This window comes from Plectropomus leopardus, chromosome 8 (assembly GCF_026936395.1).
Source record: "Plectropomus leopardus strain MGB_pleo_1.0 chromosome 8, ASM2693639v1, whole genome shotgun sequence".
Classification (NCBI taxonomy): Eukaryota; Metazoa; Chordata; class Actinopteri; order Perciformes; family Serranidae; genus Plectropomus; species Plectropomus leopardus.
The window spans coordinates 6,906,956-6,925,181 of NC_142183.1; the positions used below are offsets into that span (position 1 = coordinate 6,906,956).

Genomic DNA, 18,226 nt, shown 5'->3' on the forward strand with positions numbered 1-18,226 from the left:
TGCAGCATATTCACACTTTGTCTGCTGTAGATATCTCACTGTGTAAATGAGGAGCATGCTGTCCACTGGTGTGCATGCTATTATGTACTATACAGCTTTATTTATGTCTGTTATGGGCAAGTGTATGTGGCAGCTCAGAATATGGGGCAAAACACTTATTATAAAGTGGGAAATATCAATGAAATAAAGACATTTGAATAAAAAACAAGACACATACAAGATAAAAAGCTGTGTGGAGCTCTAATAATAGATTGAAGAATTAATAAGAAGCCATTGAAATTAAAAAATATATATACAGTATAATGTAGAGTATTATGTAGTATTTTCTTTGCTATCTCTCTGGGCTAGTGAGTTTTCCTCCTGAAGTGTTATGCAGTTAAATTTGTGAATACTTTTCTCCAGAGCCCCTTAAAGTGCATACTATAGTTACATAGGTCAGTGGCTCTAACCATCAAGCTAAAGACAGATTGTACATACAGTAATGTACAACTTCTTCACTATCTCGGAAATAACCATTTAAACACAGTGTTTGATGTTCAAGTAAACACACCCCAAAAAACAGATTTTTCTCTGAACCACTGCTTCTGTTTTTTTAGGGGATTTTTGTGTTCTCATCTGTCTTTTGTACGAGCTTATTCAGAAGTAGCAATGAGTTAGAATGTGGTTTTGCTGCTGGTGTTTATTCAGATACTGTTTGGTGCCTGAGAAAACCTCAGAACGAAGCTTATGGAAGGAGATAATCATCACCTATTGAAAATAGCTGACCAGTAACGCAACCAGTGGGCTCTGGCCAGCAGTGTCAGCACCACATAGGAATGTGCAGTCGTGTGTTAAAGAATTAAAATACACCATGCGCAAGATGTCTTATGTTACCAGCAGAGGAAACTAAGGTACATCACGTTCTCTACATTCGTACAGTTTTGAGGTATATGTACTGTATAGTAAGGTGTAGTACATATTCTTTATTTGAGTATTTCCATTTCCTGCTGCTTTATATTTATATGCTACTAAAATTGAAATGCAATATTGTGGTTTTTGCTTTAGTACTTTTTATAACTTAAATTACTTTTCAGATTCAGATTAATATAGATAAATCAATATAAAATATAACATTTACTAGCAGTAATATTAAAGTGATGCACTCTTTGATGCATCAATAATAATAATCTAATGAAATAATATATATTATTTCTAATGGGGCAATTTTTTCTGCAAAATTTGAACTTACTTATTTTTGGTACTTTTTTACTTGAGTATTTCTTCCATCATGACATTTGTTTTGTATAAACCCATTAACAGCTATCATACACTGACTTTTCATCAACAAACTATTTTAATTAATATAGCTTTATTTATATGTTATTTGCCATTATTGCTATTCAAGCATGTGTGCAATGTTTTAAAATCATTAATACAACCCTTAAATCTGTCTACTATTTGGATTAAACTGGAGTATTTTCCCAAATTAAAAGCATGTTACCAAAAAATGCATCACATATTTGGGATGAAAAAATTATATTGATATTTTTTTTTACTGATATTGTCAGTGCTACAGTAGTTGCTTTTTATCAAAAAAATCGCAGCTCCTGTGATTGGAATATTATATTTTCATTATATATTTCAATTAATTGTTATAATGACAGAAACTATTTGGCATTCTTAGAAAGGCACCAAGGTGTAAACAAAACTTAAAAAAAGACAGTAAAATACCAAACTGAATTTCAAAGTTTATTCACAATTTATACACTCTCTTTTCACCACCACATAAAAGTTCCTCTTCAGTGGCTCCATCAGTGCCCAACTTCGGAGCACCGCAGTTCCAACCAGTTACCGATGTATCTGTCCTGAAAGTTCGGATACACAATATCTAGTTTAAGCACTTAAAGTAAATTCAGACCATTTTTTCTCCCCAGGATGGGTCACATCCGGATGCTAGCAGACAAGAATGATAGTCCTGTCAAAGTGAGCACACACAGATACTCAGAAAATGTCCATCTGAACAAGAAATGGCCTTATAGCTAACTGGAGCTATTGAAATGTATACATTTATTTAACATTCTTGAGTTTTTTTTTCAGATTAAATGCAACATATTTTGCATGATGATTTGTTAGCATATTCAGGTAGCTAGTTGTGTTAAATTTAAACTTTCTTTGTTAAGATGGACATTATTTTTTTACTTTGTGCATCAACACCATCAGTTTTGTAAACCATAAAGCATTCTACTGTTTTTTCACTGTCTGAATTGTCCCATGAATGGATTGTCTAATTTTTCACCATCATTACTACTGTATGTAGCCGACAGCAGCTGCACATCTAACCTGTAAACATGGCGGCGAGGCGAGGGGGTAACTGGATTGGCTTGCCCAATGCGTTAGTGACAAGAGTTCAGCATATTTCTCAGCCAACGTCATCAGTTATACAAAATAAAAAAGCTCTTGAATACATTCACTTGTTCCTTATAGTTCTTTTTCTTAAATGTATCCATAGCTAATGTGGGGTTTTAAAAAGCAGAAACAAAATAAGCACATACGTGATAGACCACTAAAGAAACCTGAGACCTACAGTAAAAAAAAACAATTTGGCTTGAGAAAGTATTCTCCACTTTAAACGTATCATCACTATGAAAAGCAAGAAAGATCTCAGTAAAAATGTCATGTTAGTGACTCAACATGATAGCTTCTGTTAATCTGTTCATTGCCTAGGGAACAATCTATAAGCCTAAAACTTCTGTCATACTGTGACATTTTAAGAAGTTACGCTCTTACTTCATGCGAATTAAAGGGAAAATCCACCTCATATACGGTTTCACTGTTGGTAAAACTATATTTGGTGATGCATTTTTTGATTGCTCCTGTTGGTGGTGTTTGGATGGCACAGATATTTTCAGCACAGCTACAATGTGCTTGTTAGCTGGGTAAAGCAGTGATATCCAACCAGGGACTCCCCAAATAGTGCCAAGGCACCAAATATGATATGATAGCAAATAGAACATTTTTTTACACTGGATATCTTCTAAACTTTTAGGTGTCAAAAGTATTTAAGTGAATGAATCTGTGCACGGAAAATCACTCTTTGGTTGATCTTCGTATAGGTCCTGCGTCCACCAAAGTTATTTTTTGTCCCAGGTGAAAACACTAAATGTTTCTTAGGAGACTAAGAAACTGGGAGCGTTAGAGAGCAGTTTGGCAGAGGCAGGTTTGTTTTTTTTTTCCAGTGTGAGCACTTTGATTGTGTCTGGTTGCAATGATAGCGAATATATGTGAAGTTTACGTGTCGGCACTATGAAGGCATGCAGGGAAAGAGGACAAATGCGCAGGTCTGGGTTCACTTGAGAAAATTAAGGCTGTCGCAAAAAACATTTCCTGGGCTCCGGAGTTACAGCATTAATCAACCGCGAACAGTACACCCGCTCTGTGCCGCAGGACAGGGCTGCAGTTGGGGAGAGCTGCAGGGAGACTTGCGTGTTTACATTCAGATGCTGCTCACACCAACACAGAAATGACTCAGTCATTAAAATTGGTGATAACATTTGGGTAAAATGATCGTTCCTTTCACTGTGTGTGACAGGCGCAGCAGAAGTATCACAAACACTGAAATTCTATTATATAATATATATTACAGTGTAGTAAATGATGTCTGCTCTGTTGTTATTCACCATTTGTTAATGTAACAGATTCTTTGCAGGATTTGTCCCTCCTCCGCTGTGATTGAATGGCTGACAGGCGCAGCTTTTTTGCCCAAAGTTTAACATTTTTCAACTCTCGGTGCTCAGAAAAAATAAACACCCAACTGGCAGCGCTCAGCACAGATTAGACGCTCAGTGCCTTGTCGCGCTGCTGGTCTTTGTTGCGCAGCATTAATACAAAGTGCTCCCATTGCAAAGCATTAAAAAAGTCCCACTGGCCTCAGAAAAAAAACCTGCTTTGGTGGACACGGTCCCATACACCGTGTGAGGAGGGGCTGCAACTCTAAACTGCTTAAATTTAATGGTAACCACCAACTAAACATTTGGGAGCCACCGGCTGAAAAATTCAACCTTAATTTAGAATCAAGAATTTGTTCAGTGTTAAAACAGTATTGGTAATCCCTAAAAAGAAACAAATATATTGGCATAAGTCGTAGTTTACAGCAAAACGGCAACAAGCCATGTCACACCTAAAACACACCAATCAGTGGTTCAGCCCAGGGCGAGCTGCCAAAAAATGTCTTCCCGCCTGAAACACATGCCTCTCAGTCGCAAAAATAAATGAATTATTGCACTTAGCCGCTGCTTGGTGTGTATTGGTGTTTTGCTGTGATGATACATTTGTCTCACCTTTAAAAAAATGAATAAAAAAATTCCTAGAATTTAGGTTGTTTAAATGCATTATGGAAAATGTAGGAAATTAAATGTAGATGACACAAATGAATTAATTACAGGTATGCTAACAAAGAAAAGGTAAAGAGTATATTTTAAACACGTAAACAGAAAATAACATGACTGATTTTTAGCAGTGAACGAGTATCCATGGGTGGATTTTCCCTTTGAAAAAGCAGCATATCTGTCAAAAAAACCAGCGTGAAACATACTTCTGAAAGGCAACCAGTCATTTGCAATTCGCCCAAAAACCAGCAAAGATGTCTGGATGTTTTGTGATACTGTAAACACTTTTTATCTTTTTAAGTCATGCTAAATTTCTCACAAAAATCCACCTGGGACCAACCTGTTTCTCTATTTTTACCTTGTTCAAATCGTCCTGTTCTCAGTCATTATGAAACACACACACCCACTAACTCACATGCTGCAGTTAAAAAGGATGTGCCATTCTCAACAAAACGCTGCTTTTTAACACATTGACTTTCACGTTAATTTGCACCTTTCCTCGCAGATGTATTGATAGACTGTGCCACGTCTGGCATTAGCTTGTGTTGAATGCGATTCATCCGTTCTAAGAGCAGGAGAAAAAGTTTCTTCTAGCAGCTTGCCATGACCTTTGAGTGACCTTTCAGCCACTGTCTTCTTAAGCACAAACATTAATATGAACAGGCATCACAGTTATTGTCATGTCCTCTTGCTGAATGTATTTTTCAGCTGGGTTTTGTGTCTGAACAAATGTAAACGCAGACACAGCAGTCCTTTGAAATAAAAAAGCAGAACAAGCCTGGCTCAGATTGATGCTGAGGGAGAAGAGTTTGATGTCCTGCAGGCAGAGTGTCTTTGATGGGGAGCAGGTAACCGTTCTGGAGGCTGTGATCTGCCTGGTTGAGGAGGTTGAGTTGTTCACTAAAGTTAAAAAAAAAAAAAAAAACACCCAAAGGGCTTTTTGTGTTCTTCTTCTGTTGTAAGGAAACCAGCTTTTATTGAGCTTCTTCTGGTCCGAGGGTTGTGAAACAAACAGCTTGAAAATAGACGGAACAAAAAAAAAGGTTTGGATTAGTACAACCAAAATACACTGTAATATACTGGGACATTGCTTCAGATATTATTGCACATAAACATTGCTCCTCTTTTGTACCAGTTTAGGCTAACTCAAAGAAATACTCTCCGCAGAATGGTCATTTGTTTGACAATTAATCGTCCCGTGTTATATTGAATTAGTGAATGTTTTTCGTTTTCTCAAATGCCTCAGCAGTGAACAAAGTATCCAAAAACAGAGCTTGATGAATTAAAGTCATGGGGGCTGAATTTAACAAAAGCTGAACTACATCAAAGGTTTTTGTAACCCTTTGTGATCATTCTGTCCCCTCTCCGAATTCTGGGGTTTTTGCAGGTTACTGAACGCAGAGCTCTTCATGAGTGATTTTTTCCTCTGCAGCAGTGTGTTGACTTTGAGTTGCAGGGTTGAGATTTGATCGGTTCTTTCGTTTGCGGTTTGATCAGTAAGAAGAGATCAGATTAGTTTAGGATTGGGCATTACATTTTGTCCGCCTGCCACTGTGGCTGATGGATTTTATCCTCCAGGCTCTCAGTACATTACCATTGTTGTTTTTGACTGCTGAGTGAAGCAAATCTAGCAGCCACTCGTGTATTTTACCAGCATTTGGCTCGTGCTAATTTCCTATTCATGGATTAGAGGTGCCGCTGCTACAGAGCAGAGAGTGAAAGCAAACTTTTGACACAGCGCTGGATAGTGTGGTGCGTAGTTTCCATCGAAACACAGCCAGTTTAATCTTAAGTAGGATGGAAAAAAGATAGACAACGCGAAAATGAGATAGCTGTTGTTCTGATGAATGGAGCATTCTGTGTTTTCAAGAATTAATGAATGGTGAAGTTTCAATTTTACTACACGTAGTTCTGCAGCGCCATCTGTGCCCAGAGTACACTGTGCGCTCCCAGTGTGTGTAGATCTGAATACCCAAACTACATATCAGCAAATACTGATACTGTGGCGGGCTGCCACAAATAATAAAACGGCATAGGTACATCACTCTTCCTTGTGTTGGATTGGTTATGCAGAAGTGTTTAAGGCAGTATGATGTCTTGGCAAAAGATGCATGTGTTTGGGAAGTACAGAACACACGACTTGATAAATGAGACTTGGCTTATGCTGCAAGCTGTGTAAGGGCTTGTAAACTGACGCTTTTTCTTCATATAGTCAACTTTTAAGTGAGTGATTGATATACAAAGGATTATTTTGGGGGTGAAGTATTCCTTTAAATTCAACTTCTACCACTTTTTCTAAACTTTTCTTCTTTTTGTCAGTGCTCTCGTACTTAGTATAATAGTGTCAGGAAATTACAGACTCATCACATACTCCTGCACTAATCAATCCTCATTTAAGGCTTAAAATGAAATAAGTTTAAAAAAAATGAGTGTGATGGAATAATCTCCCTTGCGTCCAATAAAACATCACCTCGGCTCAGAAGTTTTCATCTTGCTGACAGTATTGATCAGCCTTTGTCTCGAGACTGAAAACTCTCCATTCAGGTGAAATTGCTACAAACTCTCCTTTGGCTGACTTTTTCCACTTTTTTTTAAAGGAAAATTAGATTTTCAGACTCAATACAAGAGTAAATTACTTGTTAAATTGACATCTTAACAACAATGCTTCTGAACCATTGTATGCCTTACTATTGATCCAGGATACTTATTCTGCTGTCGGATCATTTGCAACAGATTCAGCTAAATGGCTTCGATCTGAAATGTAAAAAAGTAAGAAGTCAAACTTACTTACTGTGGTATGTTTTAGTTCTAGTTTTCAAGGGCACTGGGAAGGCAAATATTGGAGAAAAATGAATTAGATTCATAAAATATTAAGTGAATAATTTAAAACATACTGTGTTTCTTTTTTTCTTTTCAATGGCCCAGGAGATTAATGCAGCTCTGGCTGGTTTGTGAAGTAACAGACATAAGAGTGCAGTCAGTTCAGTCTTTCATGAAGCTCCGTGGAGGATATTCAAAGGCTGCATGGGGCTTTTTGCTACTGGAATAATCTAACTATTGTTATAGTAATCTTATACAACCTGCTGTCCTCTGAGAAAAATGCATTTCCCTCCAGATATTTAAATCTAAATTCCAAAATGCTGTATATTACGCAGGAGAAACTGTGACTTTATGTCACATGACATTAATTATATTAACTACAACCAGAGTCTGTCCTTAAATACTGACTGTTTTGTAAATGAGGCAGTTTTTAGAACCAAATTGTTATCCTCAATAAGCATCAAACAAAGCAAAAAAATGGGCACATAAGCACATTCAGCTTCTCTCCTCTACAACAAACTGACTAAGCAGTCACAAGAAGTCAGACATAAATACCGGGAAGACATTTATGGTTCGTTAGTGATTCCAAAATTAGCAGTTCTCACCATGATGGTTTTCCTGCAAAGTCACTGTGAGCAGAAAAGCACTAAAAGAGGCTGTGAAGAAGTGTTAAAGAGTTTGGTTAGAAGAAGAAATAAAATGAAGAAAGATTAAAAATAGAGGAGAGACAGATGACCTGGTGACAGCAAACAAACAGCTGTGCAAAAAAAAAAAGGAAAAAAAGATTTAAGATTGGAAGGAAGAAATCAAATTAAACGGTGTTGACACGAAGGTTTTCAGTACCTTTCAGGAGCCAGAACAAGAGCCGGCTCTCTGTCACCAGTCGATGTGCCTCGGAGGAGCCGAGGCCCGCGGGAACCTGTTCATAGTGTCATAGGTAGGGATGCTACCGACAGGAACACACACACACACACACACACACACACACACACACACACACACACACACACACACACACACACACACACACACACACACACACACACACACACAGGGCATGACATTAACAGTACAGACATGAACTAAAAAACCGCTGTTTGCTTCTCTTCTTTTACTCGGCAAAGAGAAGCAGGATGAGCGGTTCATGAGGCAGAGAGCAAAACAGCTTCAGCAACATCCAGATTAGTATAAGTAAGTATACGGCCAGTTAAAGGGGCCATAAGTACAGTTCTTCCTCTATGAAAGCACACAATAATGATCATATTATAGTGATTTAATTGGGTTGTTGATCAAAACCAACGATGCAAGAATGATTTCATCAAAGATTAAAATGTTATTGACACACTCCCATGTGGTTCCAACAAGTTCTCACTTCCAGGTTGTCAAATGCCAACGCTTTGTTACACCCTTTGGCGTCTCGTAGCGACACACTAGGCACCCTTACGAATACCTGACACACATCTGAAACACATTGTGACGTGTGTTTTATGTTGTGAAATGGTCGCAGTTAGGTTTAGACAACAAAATTACTTGGTTAACTAATCTTTTGGGTTAAAAAAAAGAACTATGTCACATAAAGTGATGTAAATATGTTGTGCGAGTGACATCGGTGCACAACGACGGTATGTAATTGTGTAACCTTATATTAAAACAACATTTACTTTTGGTTTCACGTGCTTGAGATAGGTAAGTGACAAATCAATAGTTAATACATCATTGATTTTTTAAAAATAGTGTGCGTCCCTTTTTCAGTGTAGGTCATGAATTCTTTTTTTCTTTGGCTGATATTTGAGGAGTTTGAGTTGGGGGTCGGATAGTTGATCTGCAGATACGATCAGATCAGAGGTGAGTTAATGCAAACTTATAGATCCAGCGCAATTAACGCTTCACTTTCCCTGCGCCTGACATTCTGCTGCTTTGTCTGTACCCAGAGTATGCCCGGTGCTCCCAGAGTGTGGTGCAATGCATAACCGAACGGTATACATCACAGTCTCCTAAGCGGACTCGCTTTATGTTGTGGACTTAGTTGAATGCCCAGTGTGTCTAATAAAGACGCTAAAGAGTGTCTTTGGCATCAATATCACATGACAAGGGGCGTGACAAAGTGCGGGTATTCGGCAGAAACCCGAGGAATCAGTGTGTTTCAGTAGCAACAATTTGTTGATAAAGTCAGTAGAGGATATATGTTACTTATTTCCCCTTTTTAAAATCATGCTGGAATTTGGACATAATTTCTAAGTTTCATTCCAACATTTTCTATCCATTTTAGGAATAAATACAGAAATAAATCATAAAAAATTCAAGAAAAAAAGTCAATTCACTCAAAAACTGGATATTGTCTTTTGGAATGAAACTTCATTCATGTAAAGTTCAATAAGTTTAAAATGATAATGGTGGAGGTAAAGATGTCTGCTTTCGCTGTTTTGCTTTCTTCCTATAGCTTCTGTTATAGTAGGTTGTCTGTCCAAATGCACCGTTGTCCAAATGCAACTTAAAAATACGTCACATGCAGTTAGGCATTTTGTTAGATTAATAAGAAAATCAAGGAACAGCATCCGCAGCATCACACCAAAGCTTGACATGCTTGCCTCTCTCTGAACAAAATGATCAGGTGTACATTCATCGGACTTTGGCTGACTCTAAATGAGAGGAAACAGGAAGATTTTTCAATCACATGCCATCCCAGTGCGCACACAGAGCATGCAGGAGGTTAGTGATACATGATAGATTCCCAAAAAATACACAAAGCAGAACATCTGGCAATAAGACAGAGAGAAGTAATGGTAGCAAAGTTTTTAACATGAAATGGATTAAGTAATGAATTTACAACAGCAGCAAATCACACCAATCTCATCTCTGTGTGTTAAATATAGAGCTTAGGTCATGGTTAGCTTTGCTTGGCATAAAGATTGATGATGGCCCAATATTTAAAAAATGTCAGTGTTGTGAAAGTGTGTAAAAAATAAACCTTTTTCACAGAAGACATTTTTACATGTCACAGAAGGAAAAGCACAGATTTAAATAATAAAATTAATGATGGCATAATTTCATTTAGTTAGCTCGTGCATGCAGGTTTTTTAAACACGGGTAAACCCGCTCAATATAAGCGATAGACTGCATTCTCACTGCCTGTGAACACAACGTTGCAGCACACAAGTCAGCTTTTGTGTGTGTTGGTTGTTTTGTTGGTGTGTCCGTGTGATGTCACAGACAGGCAGGAGAATGGGTAAACAGTAGACAGCAGCAGGAAAATTTTCAGTTGCTTCTTCATTTCATATATCTCTTACTTACTTACTTTCAAACTTGGTGCAGATGTATTTGGATCTGCGTTTTAGCTGCTTAGGAGGAGACTGAGGGTAATTATTGACAGCGCGTCATTGCATCTCGCCAGTTAAGGAGTTGAAATTGCTGCGTTCCCTCGGGTGATGTGTTCCCATAGGTGCTGCTCAGAGTTTTAAGCGATAAAAACCCGTGTCTACTGCAGAGTCATTTGACCCGGGTGTGAATGCTGATCGCAAGCATTCTCATTGCATTAAAAAGCCAGATGTTAGAGGGTGTTTGCATTTTTTTTGTGCAGTGGGAAGGCTTCGAAGAGAACGGAGCCATATAGTGTCATTAGTAACACTTGTCACTTGTGCTTTTTCTACTACGACAGGTCAAAATGTTTGCTGAGACAGAGGTGTATTTCATCTCATGATATTTTACCAAAAACCACAAATTTAACCACCAAAGGTCAGTAGGACTCTTCCTCTGGGGACCATGAAGATCTGCGGTTTTAGGTAAAAGTTTTGTGCTGAAAAATTCCCTTGATGACGATGGGACACTAAAGCAGTGGTGGATCAGTCTGTCAGAGGGGCAGGGGCAACAATCAGCCAGGTTAGCTTCTTCCTCTTGCTTCCAGGCTTAACGTTAAACCAGGCTTATTGCCTCTTGACTCTAGCTCCATACTTCACACACAGATATGAGAGTAGTACCAATCTTTTCATCTAAGGTTTGGAAAAGAAGTGTAGTTGCCTATCTAACAAATTGTCAAACTATTCTTTTAAATTCTTTAAAAAATCTATTTAATTCTGTTAAAATTACTTTTTGCCTCAAAAGCAAAAAACAACTTAAATGTCATATTGTATATTTTCTAAAAAAGGCTACCATTACTTGCCAGCTTTCATATTATTGTTTAATTAGCTGACCTCCAAAAATGTGTGTGCGTGCAATGAATCAACCCCCTCAAAGGCATGCACTTCTGTCCAGCCACGTCACTTTGCTTGTGAAAAGGCTTACATCCCCGGGCATGCCTCCACGTCCCATAACATGCAGTAACAGGATTATTTTAATGTTTACCTTGTCATCATAGGATTTGGGATACCTTGTGAGCTCTCACTATGATAACCATTATTACCAATTTCCATACTGAAAACAAAATGTCGTATACAAAAAAGGGATGAAAAATGTAATGTGAGAGACATGCTGATCAAAGTTTTAGAGTAAAAACGATTTTCTTTTGGAGTAGTCAAACTTTTGAAGAATGCTAAGAGATAAATATATTTGAGTATAAAGCATAGTGTTTTATTTACACTATAACTTACAAAAAACAGGTGGACTTGTAAGGTAATGATTGCAAGAGCCCTTCGTGAAAGGTAAGGGGCACTTTTTCAAAGGTAGCACACAACAAGAAGCCACACCATCCACCCATAAGAGCAATTCCAAGCATAAAAACGTAAACCAGCACCAATAATTTAGTAAACAAGTCTATGTACACGATCCAGAGAAAAGCACAGAGTGATAGAAGTTGAAAGGGAGAAGGGAGGTGGGTAAAATGTCTTACGTTTTCATGGGAATTGTCTCAATGCTATAAAGATACACACAAAAAAACAAAACATAAAAATGTTATTGAAATGTTCAGCGATAGAAATGCACCAGAAAGTTGCCTGTAACCCAGCACAGATCACATGACGAGAGACGCCACCGATCGAGACATTACGTTGTATTTGTGTAAAGCCGTGATCAAATGAGGGAAAAAAAGGTCTGTGAAAGAAATAATATAAATTGACAACTGCTTCAACGTTTCTTTGTAAAGTGCCAAGTGCTTGACAGAGAGGAATGAAACAAAAAAATCAAAGATATGGAAGATGGAAATAGTAGAAATGGTTATCACAAAGTAAAATGCCAAGTCCCAGAAACAGAGGAACTACAAGGAAGACAAAAGGGAGGAGAAAAAAAATCAACAACAAACCCTAAAAATATTATTTATTTGCACTGAATCTAAAACGTATAATTTTCAAAGTAAATAAAACAAAATCTAAATAAATAAATATTATCAAGCAAAATTCAAATTCTTAAGTAAAGAATTAGCAAACTACAAACTGAAAAGTGAAATTCCTCCCTATGATTGGCAGCCTTGCTCAGATATTATGTGCAGAAAGCAGGTAGGAAAGAAGCTGAGGAAGGATGTCCTGCAACCACTGACAGCATATAAAACATCTATGGTAATGAGTACAGACTGTCTTAAAGATCATTGTATCTCATCCTATAAAGTACAAACTATCAAATAAATGTGTACGGTTATAAGGAAGCAGCAAATAAAGAGTAAATATACTCACTCATCGTAAACATCCTCTGTATCCATCCTGCGGTAGTACTTGGCTAGTTTCACTGCGAGGATGATGCTCGGGAGCAGGAAGAGAGTGCTGCAGCCCAGGCCCATCCAGAATGTGTTCTGTAGAAAAAACAAGAAAAGAGCGCTCAAATGAGTAGTCCATAAAATGATCAGTTGATCAACAGGTGTTAAATGATCTATGAATCCCTGGAATCATTTTCCCAACAAAAATGCTGAATACTCTGTAGTTTCAAGTGATACATTTTGAGTATTTGCGACTTTTGTTTGTCTTTTTTGATCATAAATTCAGTATTTCTGAGTTTTGGAGTTTGAACAAAACAAGCAATTTGAGAGATGTCACCTTAGACTTTAGACATTTTTCACTCTTGTCCGACATTTAAGACCAAATTATAAGTTGATTAGTTAAGGAAATAATGTGTAGATTTAACAGTGATGAGTGAAATTGTTAGCTGTTATCTGATCTCCATGAACAGATGAAAATTTGGGATGAGAAGCGTTCTGGTTTGCATTTGTAGGCTGAGTAGTTTTGACTAATTACGCTTGACTGGCAGATAAACAGTCCGTGTAAAGAAACTGGAAAGCATTGCCGATGCAATCTCAGAACCCATCGGCTGTAAATGGAAGTCACACTTTTTGTCTACTAATAATGTTTGTATCATATTTTTAATCTACCTTATCACTGCGTGAAATACTAATAATCCTAAGATTTGAAAATATTTTAGCAAACAAAAATTTAGCTGAAGTAAAAATCCCATAAAAACATCTATTTCTGTGTTTTTTTTGTATCTGCCATTATAGACAAAAATATCTTTCTTACTGGCTGTGACAAACACACACAGTATGTACTGTCTAATGACTGTTGCTGCATTTATAGGTGATATATGACCCAAACCACCTGCAGTAAATCTGTTGTGATAGAACCAGCCCAGATGAGCTACAGCTCAAACATTTTGAAACACAGTCCCACTCATGTTTAAAGAGGTTTGTTTCCCTGTAATCCTTGATATCGTTACCATGGAGTCGACCAAGAAACTGCAAGCAATGATATCTGCCGTGTCCACCATGTTGCTGAAGGGCTTACATGGTGCAACCTCCATAGCCAACTGCAGAGGGAGAGATATAAACAGTAAATGTCAGCCCATAATAGAATCAAGAATACATAATGAATGTAAACAGTAACGTCATCCCTTTAATGTTAAATTCAACAGAAAATCCTGCTGTGTTGCTACTTGTGTCATTGTACCTTGTAAAACAAGGAAAACAACAAAAATACTGTGATTAGAATAAAAACGTTATATTGACAGCTCTGAGATCGACAAAACAGCATCAGCCTTCAAACGTGATTTTTTTTCACTTTGTTTTGAATTCCTTAAGTTAACTACAGCAGAAACCATTGAGCCACAAAGCAAATTCCTCAGATTTATAGAGGCTGTAACTGTTATATTCGTCGTCTCTATATTTACTCCAAAACTGTAACGTGCAGCCAGGTCTTTTTGCTAGAACGCAGACAAACCCATAAGTGTTTCGGTTTGACATAAATGAATATTGTACTGAAAGTGTAAGTCAACACAAAATCTTAAAGAAATTAACACTCACAGATGTTTTGACCCATTCTATGTATTGATGGAAGTAGCCAACAATAGTCGCTGTGTATTTCCCTGATTCCTGTGGAAAATTAAGACATAACATGAGTTACAGATCAATTGAATTGAATATATAAACAAAGTAAAAAATCCATCACTTACCCGATTGATTAAATGTGAAGCATTCTGGGAGATGAGGAACTGGGCGGCTTCGATGGCATCAAGAACTGCTGTAACTTTGTTCTGCAAAGAAGAAATGAGAGTTTTAGATTAATTTAGGCTCAAACCTTAAGATTTCAGATTCACACTGAAAGTTGGTTTACTTACTGGCAGATCTGAGGCTGTTCTCTCCAGGTACCTCATACTCTGATTCAGTGCACTCTTAAAAATGAAAATTTAAAGCACAAATTAACACCAGCAGCGTTATAGGTCAGGGGATGAAGTGAAGGGTCGTTCTACACCAGTGAAGCACAAAAAGAGACCAGGCAAGAACAACACTCCATGAACAATAATTTGCTTCCAGCACAGGCATGCTGAGGAATTTTGTTCCAAAATTAAATATCCACAATGCAAACATTGAAATGGTTTACTTACATGATACAATTGCTATCATACGCTGCATCAGCATGTTTTTACCCAAGGTTGTCAAATATCGTCTTTCTTACGCCCCTCACGTTTGATACCGATGCGGAAGGCACCCTTTAATGTCTGTATGTGACACACTGCTGTATAAACGTGTTATAACGTGGTTTAAGGTGTCAAATGGTAACAGTTAGGTTTTGGCAGCAAATTTTCATGGTTAGGTTAGAAACACATGTTTTTGGTTAATATAAGTACATTATATGCTGTAAATATGTCACCTGAGTGATGTTAAGTACGTCATGCATGGATGGACGTTACATAAGGTGCTTTGAACAGGCACTGACTTTTGGTTTCAAATGGGACACAAACAGACGTCTTCTTGCTGAAAGTCTGTGTTTGTTTTATCCTCACAAACTTTCTGGCTTGTAGTGACTGTTTAAAGGATAAGAGCGCTCCTAACTAGAGCATGTTTAAACAAATGCTGAGGTACAGAAATGTTTTTATGGTGTTTATAACCTTTTGACCTTTTGATTTCTTTCAAAAACATGGGAACAAAGCAATGAGCAACTAATGAAGAAATTACCCCAAAATTAACAAGAAATTAGTAAAATTCATAAGAAAATCACCTGAAAAATAGCAAATAAAAATAAGTTTCAGTTTGTGGGACACCTCTTACTAAGTGTTGTTTTTGAAAGAATTTGCAACAATGTGCTGTTTGCTGGAGTGCCACCAGACCAGAGTTAACAGGTAAAATATGAAACCACTCCTGCATGCCAGTAACAATTACTGGAAGTTTTTAGTTGCCAAAATAATACTTGCAGCCTAAACAAATAAACAGCACAGGCTAAACACATTTTCTGGCTCTTCCATCATGCTTTACGTTTGAATATGCTGTCGGTATCACACGCTGAGGGGTGTGACAAAGCGTGGGCTTTTAAAAACCTGGGAATATAAACAGGCCGACTGTATGTAACAATTGGACACAGTTTTCACACCGACGCACAGAGCTGTTCCCAAATTACTAACTTAACTGAGGTAACATTGGTGGATATTTGGTAACATTTTGGTTCAAAACCCTTCATGTTCAACAACACCATATATGTGATCTCAGTGTAAATGTAAATACAACAACACAAAACATATGCTATCCTACTATACCACCCATGAGACATATCTTCTCAGATTACTATGTGTCACATTTGTGAGATAAAATATCTCTCTAAATGCTCCAAATAACGAATGGGGACACTAAATACACAGGATGAACACATTTCAGCTTACCCTTGCTCTAACATATTTCTTGAAGTTGAAAGTGGAAAAAAGAAAAACATGAAAAGCTGTTGTAAAAGCTGTGTTGAAGTTCATCACTGCCTCTGTGAATCACTGGTAGCTGTAAATCCTTGGTGTTACTCAAAAGAATGACATTTCTTCTGACAGAGAAAATAAAACTGAATATTTAACTTGTTTTTTAGAGATGTGTCATGATTGATGACACATGCCTGGGGGTCCAAAACACTCTGCTTTGGATAATATTAAATAAAACATTGAAAGATATTTTCTCTGTCAAGGATGGTATCATTCTCTTAAATAGGCATTAGCATAAGAATTAGACTCCAATTCCTGGTACACAGTAACTTTGGCATACACACTCACACTACAGCACAATACAACCATTTACCTGATGAACCTTTCCTACTGAGCAAAGATTGTCTTTAAGCAAAGGGTTTCTTTATACCTGCTTTAATTGATTTCTGGGCACTATGGGGCGACAAGCTGTAAACACAACACTGACTTCACCTTATAAATTTGTTGGCAAACAGTTTCTTATTTATACATCAAGCACACAGAGCAACATTATTATTCATTTAGAGTCATCTGATGAATGTAAGTACAATATTTATTCTCTTTTAGCTCTGTTTTTGGTCCCCACCAACTCCTGAGGGAAATATTTGGCTCTTAAGTTGCAAATTGCTCAACTATTTTTACCATACACTCTTCGGTGCTGGACTGGTCGTTTATGGGGGGTGAAGCAGAATTTTTATTTATTTATTTTTTAATGGGTATGGGAAGACTGATGCAAAGCAGTAACGGTGTCCGTGAAACCAAAAACAGTGAGCTAAAAGATGCTAAAATGCTCTGTTGGGCTGAGCCAGGTGATAACTCTGGATTTTTCAATGTGAGTGACACCTTTCACATTATGACGAGTCATTTGATACATTATTAATGTAAAACTTTAGATCAAAGCAGCTTTAAAGTCTACTTAAACTTCAACATATTCTAGCACTTAAAAGATAGGATAGGTAAATTTGCGTCAGGACAGTGTTAGCGTTTAATCTGCAAAACATAATTAAATGGTCGGACTGGAAATGCTTCTTGGTGGCCGTTTATGCCTGTATTTAGGGCTGTCCAGTCTTAACAGGGTGTGAGACAAAAACAACAGTGTACAGGCTAAAAATACCAAAATTCCCCTTTAAGTAACCATTCAAGAATAGGTGAGGATGTGGTGCATTTACTTGCAAATGAAACACAAATAGAACAAGAGCTGTACAGTTCTGACTCTGTGATTTAGTCTAATCCTCCTCTATGCTGGAAATCTGTAAATATTGTATGTTGCACAATTAAACCTCCGCGGTGACTGTTGTGCTGATGTCATTTTAGGTCATTGTTTTTCAGTCAAAACAACAAATTTAACCAAATGAATGCAAAGAACATAAGTTGCTGTTTTTGCATAGTTTGTAAGTGGTTTAGGGTGGATGCTTCCTTTAAGGAGATGACTACACAGAATATCGAACCCAAAAACCAAAAGTCCAGCCAGTCATGGATATCTGGACTGAAAACAGACACACACACACACACACACACACACACACACACACACACACACACACACACACACACACACACACACACACACACACACACACACACACACACACACACACACAATGAGGCTTTACCATGGCCTGCTCCATGGGGATGATCTGTTGACTGTGGATCTGCCGCAGAGTGCCGACGTGGCCTTTAAGTGCGGTCTGCAGAGCGCCTCTGGGCTGAAACAAACACATGCAGAGAAAAAGGCAATTTTTGTGAAACATCATTTATCAAAGCCCTGAAGGAAATTTTCCCCCATAAACTATTATACAAGTCATGTCAGAGAAATTATTTATTATTTCCCTTGCTGGACAATAATAATAAATCTCTGTTTTTCTCCTGTAGACCCACTAACTGTGAGCACCATCTTTCTGGAGGATCCTAGAAAACTC

General features: G+C 37.6%; 1 protein-coding gene across 28 annotated transcripts in view; it reads right to left on the reverse strand.

The window, feature by feature from the left end:
- Positions 1-1,715: 1,715 nt before the first annotated feature.
- Positions 1,716-18,226, reverse strand: part of prom1a (prominin 1a) — a 105,374-nt gene continuing 88,863 nt past the window's right edge. For 3 of the 28 annotated variants that reach the window (XR_015777191.1, XR_015777190.1, XR_015777183.1), the window contains 12 exons: positions 17,921-18,013; positions 16,245-16,262; positions 14,709-14,762; positions 14,544-14,624; positions 14,395-14,463; positions 13,812-13,901; positions 12,782-12,897; positions 12,007-12,030; positions 11,523-11,591; positions 7,790-8,130; positions 7,156-7,188; positions 1,716-5,379 (listed from right to left, as the gene is read on the reverse strand). Coding sequence is in view for 8 of the 28 variants with exons in the window: in XM_088080797.1 (XP_087936923.1) it covers positions 8,061-8,130; positions 11,523-11,591; positions 12,007-12,030; positions 12,782-12,897; positions 13,812-13,901; positions 14,395-14,463; positions 14,544-14,624; positions 14,709-14,762; positions 16,245-16,262; positions 17,921-18,013 (684 nt within the window). In the remaining 20 variants the exon portion in view is untranslated. Of the gene's footprint in view, positions 5,380-7,151; positions 7,189-7,789; positions 8,131-8,154; positions 12,370-12,777; positions 12,898-13,811; positions 13,902-14,394; positions 14,464-14,543; positions 14,625-14,708; positions 14,763-16,244; positions 16,263-17,920; positions 18,014-18,226 lie in introns of those variants that run through there. The other 25 variants (XR_015777193.1, XR_015777198.1, XR_015777195.1 and 22 more) reach the window with 21 other exon arrangements.